This window comes from Papio anubis, chromosome 7 (assembly GCF_008728515.1).
Source record: "Papio anubis isolate 15944 chromosome 7, Panubis1.0, whole genome shotgun sequence".
NCBI classification, from domain to species: domain Eukaryota; kingdom Metazoa; phylum Chordata; class Mammalia; order Primates; family Cercopithecidae; genus Papio; species Papio anubis.
This window is the reverse complement of record NC_044982.1, coordinates 56,627,843-56,642,506: the sequence shown is the minus strand read 5'-3', so window position 1 is coordinate 56,642,506 and position 14,664 is coordinate 56,627,843. Positions and strand designations below refer to the sequence as shown.

General features: G+C 42.0%; 1 protein-coding gene across 5 annotated transcripts in view; it reads right to left on the bottom strand.

Moving 5' to 3' along the window:
- NEMF (nuclear export mediator factor) overlaps positions 1-14,664 on the bottom strand; it is a 71,808-nt gene that overhangs the window by 1,988 nt on the left and 55,156 nt on the right. For all 5 annotated transcript variants that reach the window (XM_021941183.2, XM_021941185.2, XM_021941184.2 and 2 more), the window contains 4 exons: positions 11,148-11,301; positions 4,137-4,214; positions 3,817-4,014; positions 1,250-1,282 (listed from right to left, as the gene is read on the bottom strand). In XM_021941183.2, the coding sequence (XP_021796875.2) occupies positions 1,250-1,282; positions 3,817-4,014; positions 4,137-4,214; positions 11,148-11,301 (463 nt within the window). The remainder of the gene's footprint in view (positions 1-1,249; positions 1,283-3,816; positions 4,015-4,136; positions 4,215-11,147; positions 11,302-14,664) is intronic.

Below are 14,664 nucleotides of genomic sequence, written 5' to 3'. Positions count from 1 at the left end.
TACTCGGGAGGCTGAGGGGGGCGGATCACCTGAGTCCAGGAAGTAGAGGTTGTGGAGAGCCATGATCCTGTCACTGCACTGAGTGACACCAGCCTGGGTGATAGAGACCCTGTCTCAAAAAACAAAAAAACTATTGTATATTACCTGAGTTGCAGAAACCTGTTATGGATTTAAATGATGCAGTAATAACCACAAGTAGATTTAAGTCCCATCATATGGAAATGGGACTAATACCTTGGCTACACTACTATTTCTCGACCTGGGGAGATTCTGCCCTCAGAAGACAATGGGCAATGTCTGGAGATAGTTTTGGTTGACACGATGAGGGGTGAGAAGGAAGAGGTAGGGGCTGCTACTGGCATCTAGTGGGTAAAGGCCAAGGATGTCGCTAACCATTTTATAATGAATGGGACAGACCCCACAACAAAGAATTAACCAACCCCTAATGTTAATAGTGCCAAAGCTGAGAAACCCTAGGCTAGAATAGCCTTCTCTCTTCCCCATTATTAAGGAGAAATCCCAGAGCTTCTTAGAGTTCTTATTTGCTGTGCTACCTGTGAGATTGCCCCCATTTATTTAACAATATGAATAAATTTATAGATTTAGGACAGAATACTTGGTGCTGAAGTATAACTGATATTTGAGTGTTTGCTATGTGCCATAAACTTTTCTAAATACCCTTTACATATATTAGTTATCAAAACAACCCTCTCCTGGGTAGGGACATTATCCCCATTCTTCAGATAAGGAAACTGAGGCACAAAGAATAATGTTTCCAAGTTTGTACAGTTACATACAGCAGAGGTGGGATTAAGACCCTGAAAGTTTGACTTCTTGACCTGCAGTCTTTTTTTTTTTTTTTGAGACGAAGTGTCGCTGTGTCGCCCAGGCTGTAGTGCAGTGGCGCGATCTTGGCTCACTACAAGCTCCACCTCCCGGGTTCACGCCATTCTCCTGCCTCAGCCTCCCGAGTAGCTGGGACTACAGGCGCCGCCACCACGTTGGCTAGTTTTTTGTATTTTTAGTAGAGACGGGGTTTCACCATGTTAGCCAGGATGGTCTCGATTTCCTGACCTCGTGATCCACCCACCTCGGCCTCCCAAAGTGCTGGGATTACAGGCTTGAGCCACTGCGCCCGGCCAGACCTGCAGTCTTAAGTTTTTAAGTTTTAATAAGTTGTGTTTCAAACATTCTGGGAACTGAATTGTAATCACAGTGTTGCAGTAGGAACCCCAACATAAAATCATACCTCATTTCCCTGTTGATCCAGATCTTGCTCCTCCTGTTCCGAACATATAAAAATAAAAATGTCAGCTATAATGTAAAATGAAATTCCACACCATTAAACCATAAGAAGAAAGAAACAGTGATATAACCAGACTGTCATTTCTGACCCACAGGATAGGGGGCCTCACCATTAAACCATAAGGAGAAAGAAACAGTGATATAACCAGGATAGGGGGCCTCAAGGTTATATTCTTCCTAAGACTCTGAAGTGGGGGTGTGTGTGTGCGCGCGCTTCCTAAGACTCTGAAGTGGGTGTGTGTGTGTGGGGGTGTGTGTGTGTGTATTCTTCCTAAGACTCTGAAGTGGGTGTGTGTGTGTGGGTGTGTGTGTGTGTGTATTTAGAAAGTAATGTCATTCAAGAGAAGAAGGGTAGTTCTCTGAGGTAGAGGAGGTGGGAACTGAAACTTTCATATAAAGTATATGTTAAAGCAGCAAAAGTTACAGGGAGAATTTAAAATGACAACTAAGGTTGATAAGTTTGCCAGGAGAAAAGCAAATGGAGAATTCTGGTAAACATAACTTTTATTTTTAAATATTTGTTCAACAGTTTTGGATAAATTTTTCCCATATCCCATAAAATATGCTTAATTTTGTTTGCTTAAGAAAAATCTATCTGGAGATAACCGACTTTCTCGCTGCTGTAACAGAATACCTTAGGCTGTATAATTTATAAACAGAAATTTTACTTCTTACAGTTCTGGAGGCTGGGAAGTCCAGCATCAAGGCACCAGCAGATTCAATGTCTGATAAGGGCTTGCCTCAAAGATGGCACCTTAGGCTGGGTGTGGTGGCTCATACCTGTAATCCAAGTACTTTGAGAGCCTGAGGTTGGGGGATCCCTTGAGCCCAGGAGTTCAACACCAGCCTGGGCAACATAGGGAGACCTCATCTTAAAAAAAGATGGCACCTTATTGCAGTGTCCTCATATGGCAAAAGGGCACTCATTCATGACAGAAGAGCCCTCATGACTTCACTTCCTAAAGGCCCAACCTCTTAATACCATCACACTGGGAATTTAGGTTCCCATATATGAATTGTGGGGGGGGTACTAACATTTAGACCACAGCACCTACTCATGAAAGAACATTAATAATTAACACCTCTAGTGAGCAGTTTTGAGTCTAGAATTTACAGAACACAAGAATAATGTACAAATTTTAAGAGCCAAAATGAGTTTTAGTATTACTAAACAACAAGTGTTCATCAGGGAAAAAAAGAAAATAGTAATACAGAATCCCTGTCAGCATTACCTGCACTAAACTGAGCACACAATTATAACTCAAGCTTTACATAAAAATGCTGGAGACAAAAGTAAAATTTTTTTATTTGGCCTCTGTTTTAAACCAAGTTATTAAAAAATAAACAGGCTGGGCGTGTGGCTCATGCCTGTAATCCCAACACTTTGGGAGGCCAAGGCAGGCGGATCACCTGAGATCAGGAGTTAAAGACCAGCCTGGCCAACATGGTGAAACCCCATCTCTACTAAAAATGCAAAAATTAGCCAGGTGTGATGATGCATGCCTGTAATCCCAGCTACTTGGAAGGCTGAGGCAGGATAATTGCTTGAATCTGGGAGGCGGAGGTTGCAGTGAGCCGAGATTGTGCCACTGCATTCCAGCCTGGGCAACAGAGCAAGACTGCCTCAAAAAAAAAAAAAAAAAAAAAAAAAAAAAAAAAAAAAAGCAAGAAGATGTACATATTCATGTAAGAAGATATACAGAAGGCTGAGCTTGCTGTACTTTTAATAGAACAATTAGGCAATCATCTTAGCTGGAAAAATACAAACTTCTCACTGGTTTTGTAACCAGGGTACTTGGCTCTTAAATGGTGTACCCATTTTCAACATTATATGAGACAATATAGCATAGATTCCTACAGAAAAGCTTAGAGAAAGTGAAAATTTATTTTCTACTCATCTTCAAGACAATCCCAATTCTCTTTCCTTTTTTTTTGAGACGGAGTCTCACTCTGTCGCCCAGGCTGGAGTGCAGTGGCGCGATCTCAGCTCACTGCAAGCTCCACCTCCTGGGTTCATGCTATTCTCCTGCCTCAGCCTTCTGAGTAGCTGGGACTACAGGCGCTTGCCACCACACCTGGCTAATATTTTTGTATTTTTTAAGTAGAGACAGGGTTTCACCATGTTAGCCAGGATGGTCTCGATCTCCTGACCTTATGATCCGCCTGCCTTGGCCTCCTAAAGTGTTGGCAATACAGGCGTGAGCCACGGCGCCCGGCCTCTCTGTCTTAATTTAACTCAGTTCCCATCAGAATCAAAGCCTCTCCATAAAACTGATTACTTCCTAAAGGCTTGTAACAAAATTTTTATCAGCTATCAATACTACCATTTCATGCTTAGATAAGATATTGCAATTTTAGTCTTTCAGGTTATATTTCTGAGATGACATTCCATTAAGAATAGGGTTACCCACTTGTCTTGGTTTTAGCACTGAAAGTCCCATGTCCTGGGAACCCCAGGATGGTTAATCACCCTAATTAAGAAGCAGAAGCCCACATGTATAGTAGCCTTACCTTGTCATCATGTGGATCATCTACAGCAAAGTCTTGTAACTCATGAGTTACAACCTCAAGGAACGGAGTTTCTTTCTTAATGTTGTCAGAGATCCTTTGTCCACCTCTGGGTTTCTGGGGCTGTTTCTTCACAGGTTCATCCTTTGTTTTTCCTTTCTTCCCCTTCTTCCCTTTTTCTTCTCTGTTTGAACCTGCAGACTAATTCACAGAGGAAACATTAGTCAGTGTTAAGAATGTATTGAATGCCCGTCATATGCTAGGCAGTGGACTAGATGCCCATTTGAAAAGCAAAAGAAAAAATGTTTTTAGATGTTACTTACCCCCAGCAATTTCATGATAAGTTCACGGTCTTCTTCATCCTGGTCTTTGTATTTTTCTTTCATTTTTTTCATTTTACTCTACAAAATCAGAAGATTTTGGTTGGAAATATTCAGCAGCAAAAAAATGTCAACAAATACTTGCAAAGAAATGGTGTTACTTTATATTCTCTGTCAAAAATGCTTACTGAATAAGGCACCATTATAATAAACAATATGAAGTCTACAAAGTTGGATAACCGAAGTCCTCATCCTCAAGGAATGTACCATAGGATGGAGAGAAGATACACAGAGAAGTAAGGATAAATTAACACAACATAATGAACTGCGAGGAAGAAATAAAGTAAAACAGTATTGGAAAAGCAAGTCTAAAAAGAAAGAGAATAGTAATAGCAAGTCATCACATTTGGTTGGAGTCAGGGTACACATGGAGGAAGAATAAGAAATAAAGCAGCAAAGCTAGGCTAGGCACTTATTCTAGAGGCTTTCAAGACTCTGTATTTTATTAAAAAACCAGTTATTCTTTACCCTGATTACATCCCCAAATCACTCTAGGGGTTTTAAACTATAAACATCTAGGCCCCACCCTAGAGATTTTTGTCTTGATTAATTGTATTAGCTAGGACCAAAATAACACATTTTGAAAATTGTGAAGACTTCCCTAAACAGGACACAAACGCCGTAAAAGAAGACTGATAAATCAGACTTAATTAGAATTTTAAAATGCTACTCATCAAAAAAGACTATTAGAAAAGTGAAAAAGAGCAAGCCCCAAGTGTGAAAAGCACTTGCAATACATATATCCAAGAAAGGATTTGTATTCAGGATTAGAGAGAACTCGTATACATCAACTAGAAAGATAGGACAAACCAATTTTTAAAATAGGTGCTTCGAGGTCCAAAAAACATGAGAAAGTGCTCAATATCATTAGTCATCAGGGACATGAAATAAAAGCCAAATGAGCTATCAGCATATATACACACTTAAATGACTGAAAACGTGACAATACTAAGTGTTACTACGGATGGGGGGTAACTGGACTCTCATACACTGCTTGGTGGGAAACTGACACAGGTACTCTGGAAAACTGACTGGCAGTATCTAATACAGCCAAACAACATGTATGCCACAACCCAGAAAATTCCACTCATATGTATATGAACAGAAATGCATACTTATGGATCCAAAAGTCATGTGAGGGTCTGGCACAGTGGTTCACGCGTGTAATCCCAACACTTTGGGAGGTCCGGGCGGGTGGATCATCTGAGGTCAGGAGTTCAAGACCAGCCTGACCAAAATGGTGAAACACCATCTCTACCAAAAATACAAAAAAAAAAAACAGCCAGGCATGGTGGTGCATGCCTGTAATCCCAGACACTTGTAAGGCTGAGGCAGGAGAATCGCTTGCACCTGGGAGACAGAGGTTGCAGTGAGTCAAGACCATGCTATTGCACTCCAGCCTGGGCAACAAGAGTAAAACTCTGTCTCAAAAAACAAAAAGTCATGTGGGGATATTCTTAGAAAGTGGCAAGCATGAGCCTTCCGGCTGGGCGCAGTGGCTCACGCCTGTAAGCCCACCACTTTGGGAGGCCGAGGCGGGTGGATCATAAGGTCAAGAGCAAGACCATCCTGGCCAACATAAGTGAAACCCCGTCTCTATTAAAAATACAAAAATTAGCTGGGTGTGGTGGCGTGTGCCTATAGTTCCAGCTACTCAGGAGGCTGAAGCAGAAGAATCACTTGAACCCAGGAGGAGGAGGATCCAGTGAGCTGAGATCACACCACCACTGTACTCCAGCCTGGCAACATAGCAAGACCCTGTCTCAAAAAAAAAAAAAAAAAAAAAAAGAAACTGGCAAACAAGCATGAGCCTTCTGGGATGCTGGAAACATTCCAAGTAAAGTATCTGGATCTGAGTGGTCGTTTCACAGATGTGTGTGCTTACAAAAATTCACTGAGGCCGGACACGGTGGCTCATGCCTGTAATCCCAGCCCTTTAGGAAGCCAAGGCAGGCGGATCACGAGGTCAAGAGATCAAGACCATCCTGGCCAACATGGTGAAACTCTGTCTCTACTAAAAATACAAAAAGTAGCCAGGCATAGTGGCGCACGCCTGTAGTCCCAGCTACTCGGGAGGCTGAGGCAGGAGAATTGCTTGAACCCGGGAGGTGGAGGTTGCAGTGAGCCGAGATCGGGCCATTGCACTCCAGCCTGGGCAACAGAGCGAGACTCTGTCTCAAAAAAAAAAAAAATTCACTGAGCCAAAGATTTGTGCATTTTACTATTATGTACACTGTACCTCAAAAAAATTGAGAAAAACTATTGTTACCAATAAACTGGACTGAGAAATGGAAAACCTGATGACAACAGAGTTTCTTAGAAAATACAACTTCGCGGCCGGGCGTGGTGGCTCAAGCCTGTAATCTCAGCACTTTGGGAGGCCGAGACGGGCGGATCACGAGGTCAGGAGATCGAGACCATCCTGGCTAACACGGTGAAACCCCGTCTCTACTAAAAAATACAAAAAACTAGCCGGGCGAGGCGGCGGGCGCCTGTAGTCCCAGCTACTCGGGAGGCTGAGGCAGGAGAATGGCATAAACCCGGAAGGCGGAGCTTGCAGTGAGTTGAGATCCGGCCACTGCACTCCAGCCTGGGCGACAGAGCGAGACTCCGTCTCCAAAAAAAAAAAAAAAAAAGAAAATACAACTTCGGAAAACCAACTTCAAAAAAATCCCAGAAAACCTGAAAAAACCTAAGTCATTAAATAAACTGAAAATAGTTCTTAAAACTCTCCTCACAATAGCCGGGCATGGTGGCACACATCTGTGGTCCCAGCTACTAGGGAAGCTGACGTGGGAGGATTGCTTGAGCCCAGGGGGTCAAGGCTGCAGTGAGCCAAGATTGCAACACTACATCCCAGCCTGTGCAACAAAGCAAGACTCAGTCTAAAAAAAAAAAAAAAAAAATCTCCTCACAAAACCCAAAACATTAGGTCTAGTTTTATAAGCAAATGCTATCCAATTTCAAGGAACAATCTCCATTTTGTGACAGAGTCTTGCTCTGTCACCCAGGCTAGAGTGCAGTGCATGACCTCGGCTCACTGCAACCACTGCCTCCTAGGCTCAAGCAATTCTCGTGCCTCACCTCCAAGAAGCTGGGACCTTACAGGTCCCGCCACACCCGGCTAATTTTTGTATTTTTAATACAGACGGGGTTTCACCATGTTAGCCAGGCTGGTTTCAAACTCCTGACCTCAGGTGACCCAACCGCCTCAGCCTCCCAAAGTGCTGGGATTACAGGCATGAGCCACCGTGCTCAGCCACAATCTCCATTTTATACAAAGTTCTAGAGAGCAGAAAAAGCAGGAGAGGTCCTAAACTTATTTTATGAAACTGATATAATGTGTAAACACAAAAACCGGGCAGAGACAGTATGAGAAATTAGAGGCCAATTAATAGATTTTGCTCAAGTAATATACCATACTGACTGATTAATAGAGAAAATAATGCAATAGGCTGGGCATGGTGGCTCATGCCTGTAACTTTAGCACTTTCAGAGACCAAGCAGGAGGATAACTTGAACCTAGGAGTTAGTGACCAGCCTGGGCAAATAGGAAGACCCTGTCTCTAAAAATAATAAAAGTAAAAATTAGCCAGGCATGGTGGCACACACCTGTGGTCCCAGCTGTTTGGGAAGCTGAGGTAGAAAGACGGTTTGGGCCCAGAAGGCTGAGGATGCAGTGAGCCATAACCATACCACTGCATTCCAGCCTGGGCGACAGAGTGAGACCCTGTCTCGAAAACAAAAAAACAAGCAAAAAGAATCCAACAGATACAGAAAAACCATTCAGAGACATTTAGCTCATCATTATTAAAAAAAAACTTTCAAAAAGGTATCCTCCAACAACCCAAAGGAAACATCCCACAATGATAAAATCTTAGAAACAGTTCCTTTAATGGCATTAACAAAGATATACACAATTACTACTTCTATGAAACACAATACTTTTGCTTTTCAGTCACTGCAAAAAACATGGGGAAAATAAAAAGATATTAAGACTAGAAGAAAAGCCATAATTTGCAGATGATATGACTGCCTACAGATGAAGTATTAATTAGTAAGTGCTCTGTAAGATTGCTCATTACTAGATCAACATGAATGGTGTCTTCCCATGTACCAGCAAATAACAACTAGGAAATGAAAGTTTTAAAAATAGGTAGGAGGCCGGGCGCGGTGGCTCAAGCCTGTAATCCCAGCACTTTGGGAGGCCGAGATGGGCGGATCACGAGGTCAGGAGATCGAGACCACCCTGGCTAACACGGTAAAACCCCGTCTCTACTAAAAAATACAAAAAACTAGCCGGGCGAGGTGGCGGGCGCCTGTAGTCCCAGCTACTCGGGAGGCTGAGACAGGAGAATGGCGGGAAGCCGGGAGGCGGAGCTTGCAGTGAGCTGAGATCCGGCCACAGCACTCCAGCCTGGGCGACAGAGCGAGACTCCCTCTCAAAAAAAAAAAAAAAAAAAATAGGTAGGGCGCAGTGGCTCACGTCTGTAATCCCAACACTTTGGAAGGCTGAGGCGGGCAGATTGCTCAATTATAGTTTTATAATTGCACAATTATGGTTTTCCATAGGAAGACTCAAAGTGGTTAAAATGACAATTCCCCAGAAAACAATCTAAAAATTTAATGTATTTTAATAAAAATTCTATCAGGATTTGCCTTGAAACTTAACCTATCTGCAGAATATTTCATTGTAAAAATGCCTCATTTATTATTTCATATTGTTGTACACTTAATTGCAGTTTTTGTGCTACTACAAATATAAACTTCAACGTCCTCAGTGCATACCCATCATTTTTTTTTTTTAGGATAAATTCCTATAAGAGGAATTGCTGAGTCAAAGGGCAGAAGCACTGTTAAGACTTTTGACTGGAATTCCCATGTTGTGCACTCAAACATTTACTGAACGACTGACAATGTAGCATCTATTAAAATGATGGGTAAAAAAAATTCCCCAGGTTTACACAGCGTTTCTTTCATCACTTTTTTTTTTTTTTTCAGATTGGCCATTTGTTTTTTAATTTTATTGGTGGTTCTTTACTTTCTCCACCTGCAATGCACTGTGGTACCGTTTTCACATGGTTAGCCATCATTCTGAATATTTCATAGCTTCTCAAATGATCTGCAATATTATTTTATCACATACTAAAACGCTAAATATCAGGTAGTGGTCCTGTGTTTAGATTTTATTCTGTCTCACTTTTTTCTGTCTAGCTATTCCTATGTTAATAACATGCTGTTGTAAAAATTCTAGCGTTATTTTACTACCTCATAGGGAAATCCCTCAATTTCTTAGCTATTCTCAAGCATTTACTCCTTTTAAAATAAATTTAGAATTATTTTATCAAGCATTAAAATCTCAATTCTGATTAAAGTCATGTTGAAATTATATATGAGGAGAATTTATATTTTTATTATGTTGAGTCTTCCCTTCCTTATGCACATGTCCATTTATTTGCAGCTCACTGGAAAAAAGCATAGGAAAATCTGACCTCTATGGATGAAGGAAAGATCACAAAACATATTTATAAAGATTATAGCGGCCGGGCGTGGTGGCTCAAGCCTGTAATCCCAGCACTTTGGGAGGCCGAGGTGGGTGGATCATGAGGTCAGGAGATCGAGACCATCCTGGCTAACACAGTGAAACCCCGTCTCTACTAAAAAATACAAAAAACCAGCCGGGCGAGGTGGCAAGCGCCTGTAGTCCCAGCTACTCCGGAGGCTGAGGCAGGAGAATGGCGTAAACCCGGGAGGCGGAGCTTGCAGTGAGCTGAGATCCGGCCACTGCACTCCAGCCTGGGTAACAGAGGGAGACTCCGTCTCAAAAAAAAAAAAAAGGTTGCAAAGAAATTTAAATTTTAAAAGAAGTACACTGATAAATTAGTCCATAATCCCCTCACTTTTATACTGCTACAGCATTTTTTTTTTGAGACAGAGTCTCGCCATGTCACCCAGGCTGGAGTGCAGTGGCGTGATCTTGGCTCACTGCAACCTCCGCCTCCTGGGTTCAAGCAATTCTTCTGCCTCAGCCTCTCGAGTAGCTGCGACTATAGGCATGTACCACCATGCCTGGCTAATTTTTGTATATTTAGTAGAGATGGGGTTCACCATGTTAGATAGGCTGGTCTTGAACTCCTGGCCTCAAGTGATCGACCTGCCTCGGCCTCCCAAAGTGCTGAGATTACAGGCATGAGCCACTGCACCTGGCTGCTACAGCATTTTGAAGAGTATATTATATTGTAACCAGACATGGTGGCTAACACACCTCTAGTTCCAAGCACCTTGGGAGGGTGAGGCAGGAAGATCACTTGAGCCTGGGAGTTTGAGACCAGTCTGGACAATATAGTTAGACCCCATCGCTACAAAAAATAAAAATAATTAGCTGAGTATGGTGGCATGCACCTGTGTGGTCCCAGCTACTTGGAAGACTGAGATGGGAGGATCACTTGAGCCTAGAAGTTAAGGCTACTGCAGTGAGCCCTGACTGCACCACTGCATTCCAGCGTGGGTGACAGAGCAAGACTCTATCTCGGGAGAGCTGGCGGAGGCGGTGTGGAAAGAGTATGTTCTATCACAAGTACTTCTTTCTTCATCATCCACTTTTAGCAAAATATCTAAGAACTCTAAACAACATCGAAAAATTACTGAGCTAAATTCTCAATAAATATCAGCTCTGCTACTTAACTAGCTGGGCAACTTTGGCAAACCATAATCTTCTATTACTCTTCCAGATAAAATGAAAGCTTCTGTGCAGATGATCTTGAAAGTCTAAATAACTTCTAGTAGTGATCTCTATGTTCCCCAAATGCTGTATCTACTCAACTAATTTTTAGTCAAAGGATATCACAAAGGATTATTTTTTGGCCTACATTTTCTATTTCACTTCAACTTTAAAAAATTAAAAAGGAACCTCACAACTTAACTGTGAACCATATAGATCATCCTGAAGTTTACCTTTTGTCCTCGTTTCATTGGCTGTACAGCCGCAACATTTTTGCTTGTGTTCTGATGAGTTTCAATGTGTACAGTACTTTCTTTTTCTTTATCCTTTCCCTCTATCACTTCTAAATCTCCTGAGTCACTTGGAAGCTTTTTCTTTTTCATTTCCCTGAATGAAAAAGACATGGAAACATCTCATTCTTAGAATTTCAATTCTTAGTGCCCTAAAACAGTTCAATGGGAAAGAGCACATATACAGTATATAAATGGTCATGGCTTCTGCTTCACTTGTTAATCACCAAGTTAGAAAATACAAAGATGCTCAAAATCATCACGTAGGAAAAAGATGAAAATTTTTCATCTCTCATGGATTTATCTTTCTTTCCATCATCCAAGCTCAACATATTGTCACCCCTGACTCATCCTTACTCACTAGGCACATTTAGCCCCTGAACACCTTAATGGCCAGGCACTGGGATTTGTACTCTTTGTGTCAACATAGCGTTGGGAGGTCTTAGGCATTTAATAAAACATTTCTTGACTGGTTGGTTGACTAAATGGATTAAAAAATACACAGGTTAAAAGAAGGAAGGGTAAATTTTATTACTGTGGTATTCTTTCTGTTCCCAATGCCAACGTCTTAGTTCAGGTCCTCATTACATCCCACCCAGACTTCTAGAGTCTACATATTCTGAATTTTTTTTTTAAGACAGAGTTTGTGCCACCACGCCCAGTTAACTTTGTATTTTTAGTAGATATAGGGTTTCACCATGTTGCTCAGGCTGGTCTTGAACTGACCTCAGGTGATCTATTCGCCTCAGCCTCCCAAAGTGCTGGGATTACAGGCATGAGCCACCACATCCAGCCATTAACTTCTGTTTTAATCTTCCTTAATCATTTGCCTATGTCACATTCTCTTTGTATCACTTTAAAGGGTACAGTCCAAAATCCTTAGCTATTAAGTACTCCATTTTTAGTTCAAATTTACTTCTCCAATCATATCATCTACCATTTAATAAACAAACTTTCTCTTCCTTCCCACTGAGTCTATTTATCATTTCCCCAAAGCACTATGCATATTACCCCAAAGAAGCACTCCTCTTTGTTAATGCTAATTCTCCTTGGAGTCTCCCTCCTTCATTTACTTAACCGCTAACATATCTTTCAAGGTGTACTTCTGATGTTATTTCCCCAAACATCTGAACTCATAGCAATCTCTTACTCTTGAACTACTTTATCACTTTCAGATACTATTTACATATTTATGACTACTTCCTGAATCCAGGACTCAAAAGCCTCTTTAAGGCATGAGCTTTATACTTTACCTCTTTGTATACTCAGTAAGTATCTAGCACAGTGCTATATGCTCAGAATTCTCTGTAATTGTTTAATGATTATCTTTCTCAAATGAAAAGGCTTTACTGTCCATTCCGATTTAGGGCCTCTTCCTGGAATGCTTTAGTTGTCTTAGTCTTTCCCACCCTACAGTAGTCGTTTCCTTCCCTTCTGCCCTTGCCTTGCTTCTACTTGCTTCCTGAGACCTGCTAATAAAAAAAAAAAAAAAAATTGGCCTGGTATGGTGGCTCACGTCTGTAATCCAGCACTTTGGGAGGCCGAGGCGGGCAGATCACGAGGTCAGAAGATCGAGACCATCCTGGCTAACATGGTGAAACCCCATCTCTACTAAAAATACAAAAACAAAATTAGCCAGGCGTGGTGGCAGGCGCCTGTAGTCCCAGCTACTCGGGAGGCTGAGGCAGAAGAATAGTGTGAACCCGGGAGGCAGAGCTTGCAGTGAGCCAAGATCACGCCACTGCACTCCAGCCTGGGCCACAGAGCGAGACTCCGTCTCAAAAAAAAATAAAAAATAAAAAATCAAGTCTTCTGCCTTATGTAAAACTTTCCTAATTTCAGGTATTCCTATTTATTCCTGACAATATTACCCTAGAACTAGTCTATGTAATACACTGAAATCATTATTGTACATGTTTATGTAGTAAAAGCTCTGTCTTATTAGAGCAAGTCCTCAAATAACATAATTTAATTCAACATCATTGTTATAACTTTGATGAGAACGAAAAACGAAATTGATTCCTGGCCATGGCCACCATCTGTGCAGAGTCTACATGTTCTCCCCATGTCTGTGTGGGTTTTCACCAGGTACTCAGGTTTTCTCTCACATCCCAAAATGCGCATGTTAGGTTAACTGGCGTGTCTAAATTATCCCAGCATGAATGAGTGCCCTGCAATGGAATGACATCCTGTTCTGGGTTGGTTCTGGCCTGTTGCCCTGATTTGCCAGGATAGGCTCTTGCCACCAATGACCCTTAACTGGAATAAGCGGTTGAAAAACGAATGAATGAATGAATGACAATATAAATGATTGTCAAAAATTCATAAACTATAGTCATACAAATGTACAACAATAAACAATGTAGTATGAAAGTGCTTAAAGAACGTGCCATATTTTTGTTTTTGAACCTCATGGTAGTAGGAGGTACTCTACAATTTTCACTTTGCAAATAGTCCTTGATTTAACCCACTACCACAACTACCATCACTCATTGATTTACCAAAAATTGGGTAAATAATTATCGTGCTTGCTTTCATTAATCTTTCTTAAATATATGTACAGTTTATATTTATTTTAATGTTTAGTATTAGAAGTGTTTTCAGTCTTTATTTACAAGTTTTGTGATAGTTTTGTGACCAAAAATATGCCAGAGGAACTTAACTCCTGTTTATATCAATTAGCCCATGGCAAAATTGGTTTCATTACACATTGTTTCTCTTAAGTCCAAGTTTCCAAGAATCTACTGAAAATGTTAAGTGGGCTGGGTGCAGTGGCTCACGCCTGTAATTCCAGCACTTTGGGAGGCCGAGGCGGTTGGATTACGAGGTCAGAAGATCGAGACCATCCTGGCTAACACGGTGAAACCCCATCTCTACTAAAAATACAAAAAATTAGCCGGGCATGGTGGCCGGTGCCTGTAGTCCCAGCAACTTGGGAGGCTGAGGCAGGAGAACGGCGTGAACCCAGGAGATGGGGCTTGTAGTGAGCTGAGATCACGCCACTGCACTCCAGCCTGGGTGACAGAGTGAGACTCCATCTCAAAAAAAAAAAAGAAGGCCGGGCGCGGTGGCTCAAGCCTGTAATCCCAGCACTTTGGGAGGCCGAGACGGGCGGATCACGAGGTCAGGAGATCGAGACCATCCTGGCTAACACGGTGAAACCCCGTCTCTACTAAAAAATACAAAAAAAAAACTAGCCGGGCGAGGTGGCCAGCGCCTGTAGTCCCAGCTACTCGGGAGGCTGAGGCAGGAGAATGGCATAAACCCGGGAGGCGGAGCTTGCAGTGAGCTGAGATCCCGCCACTGCACTCCAGCCTGGGTGACAGAGTGAGACTCCATCTCAAAAAAAAAAAAGAAAATGTTAAGTGAAGGCCGGGCATCAATGGTTCATGCCTGTAATCCTAGCACTTTGGGCAGCCAAGGTGGGAGGATCACTTGATCCCAGGAGTTCAAGACCAGC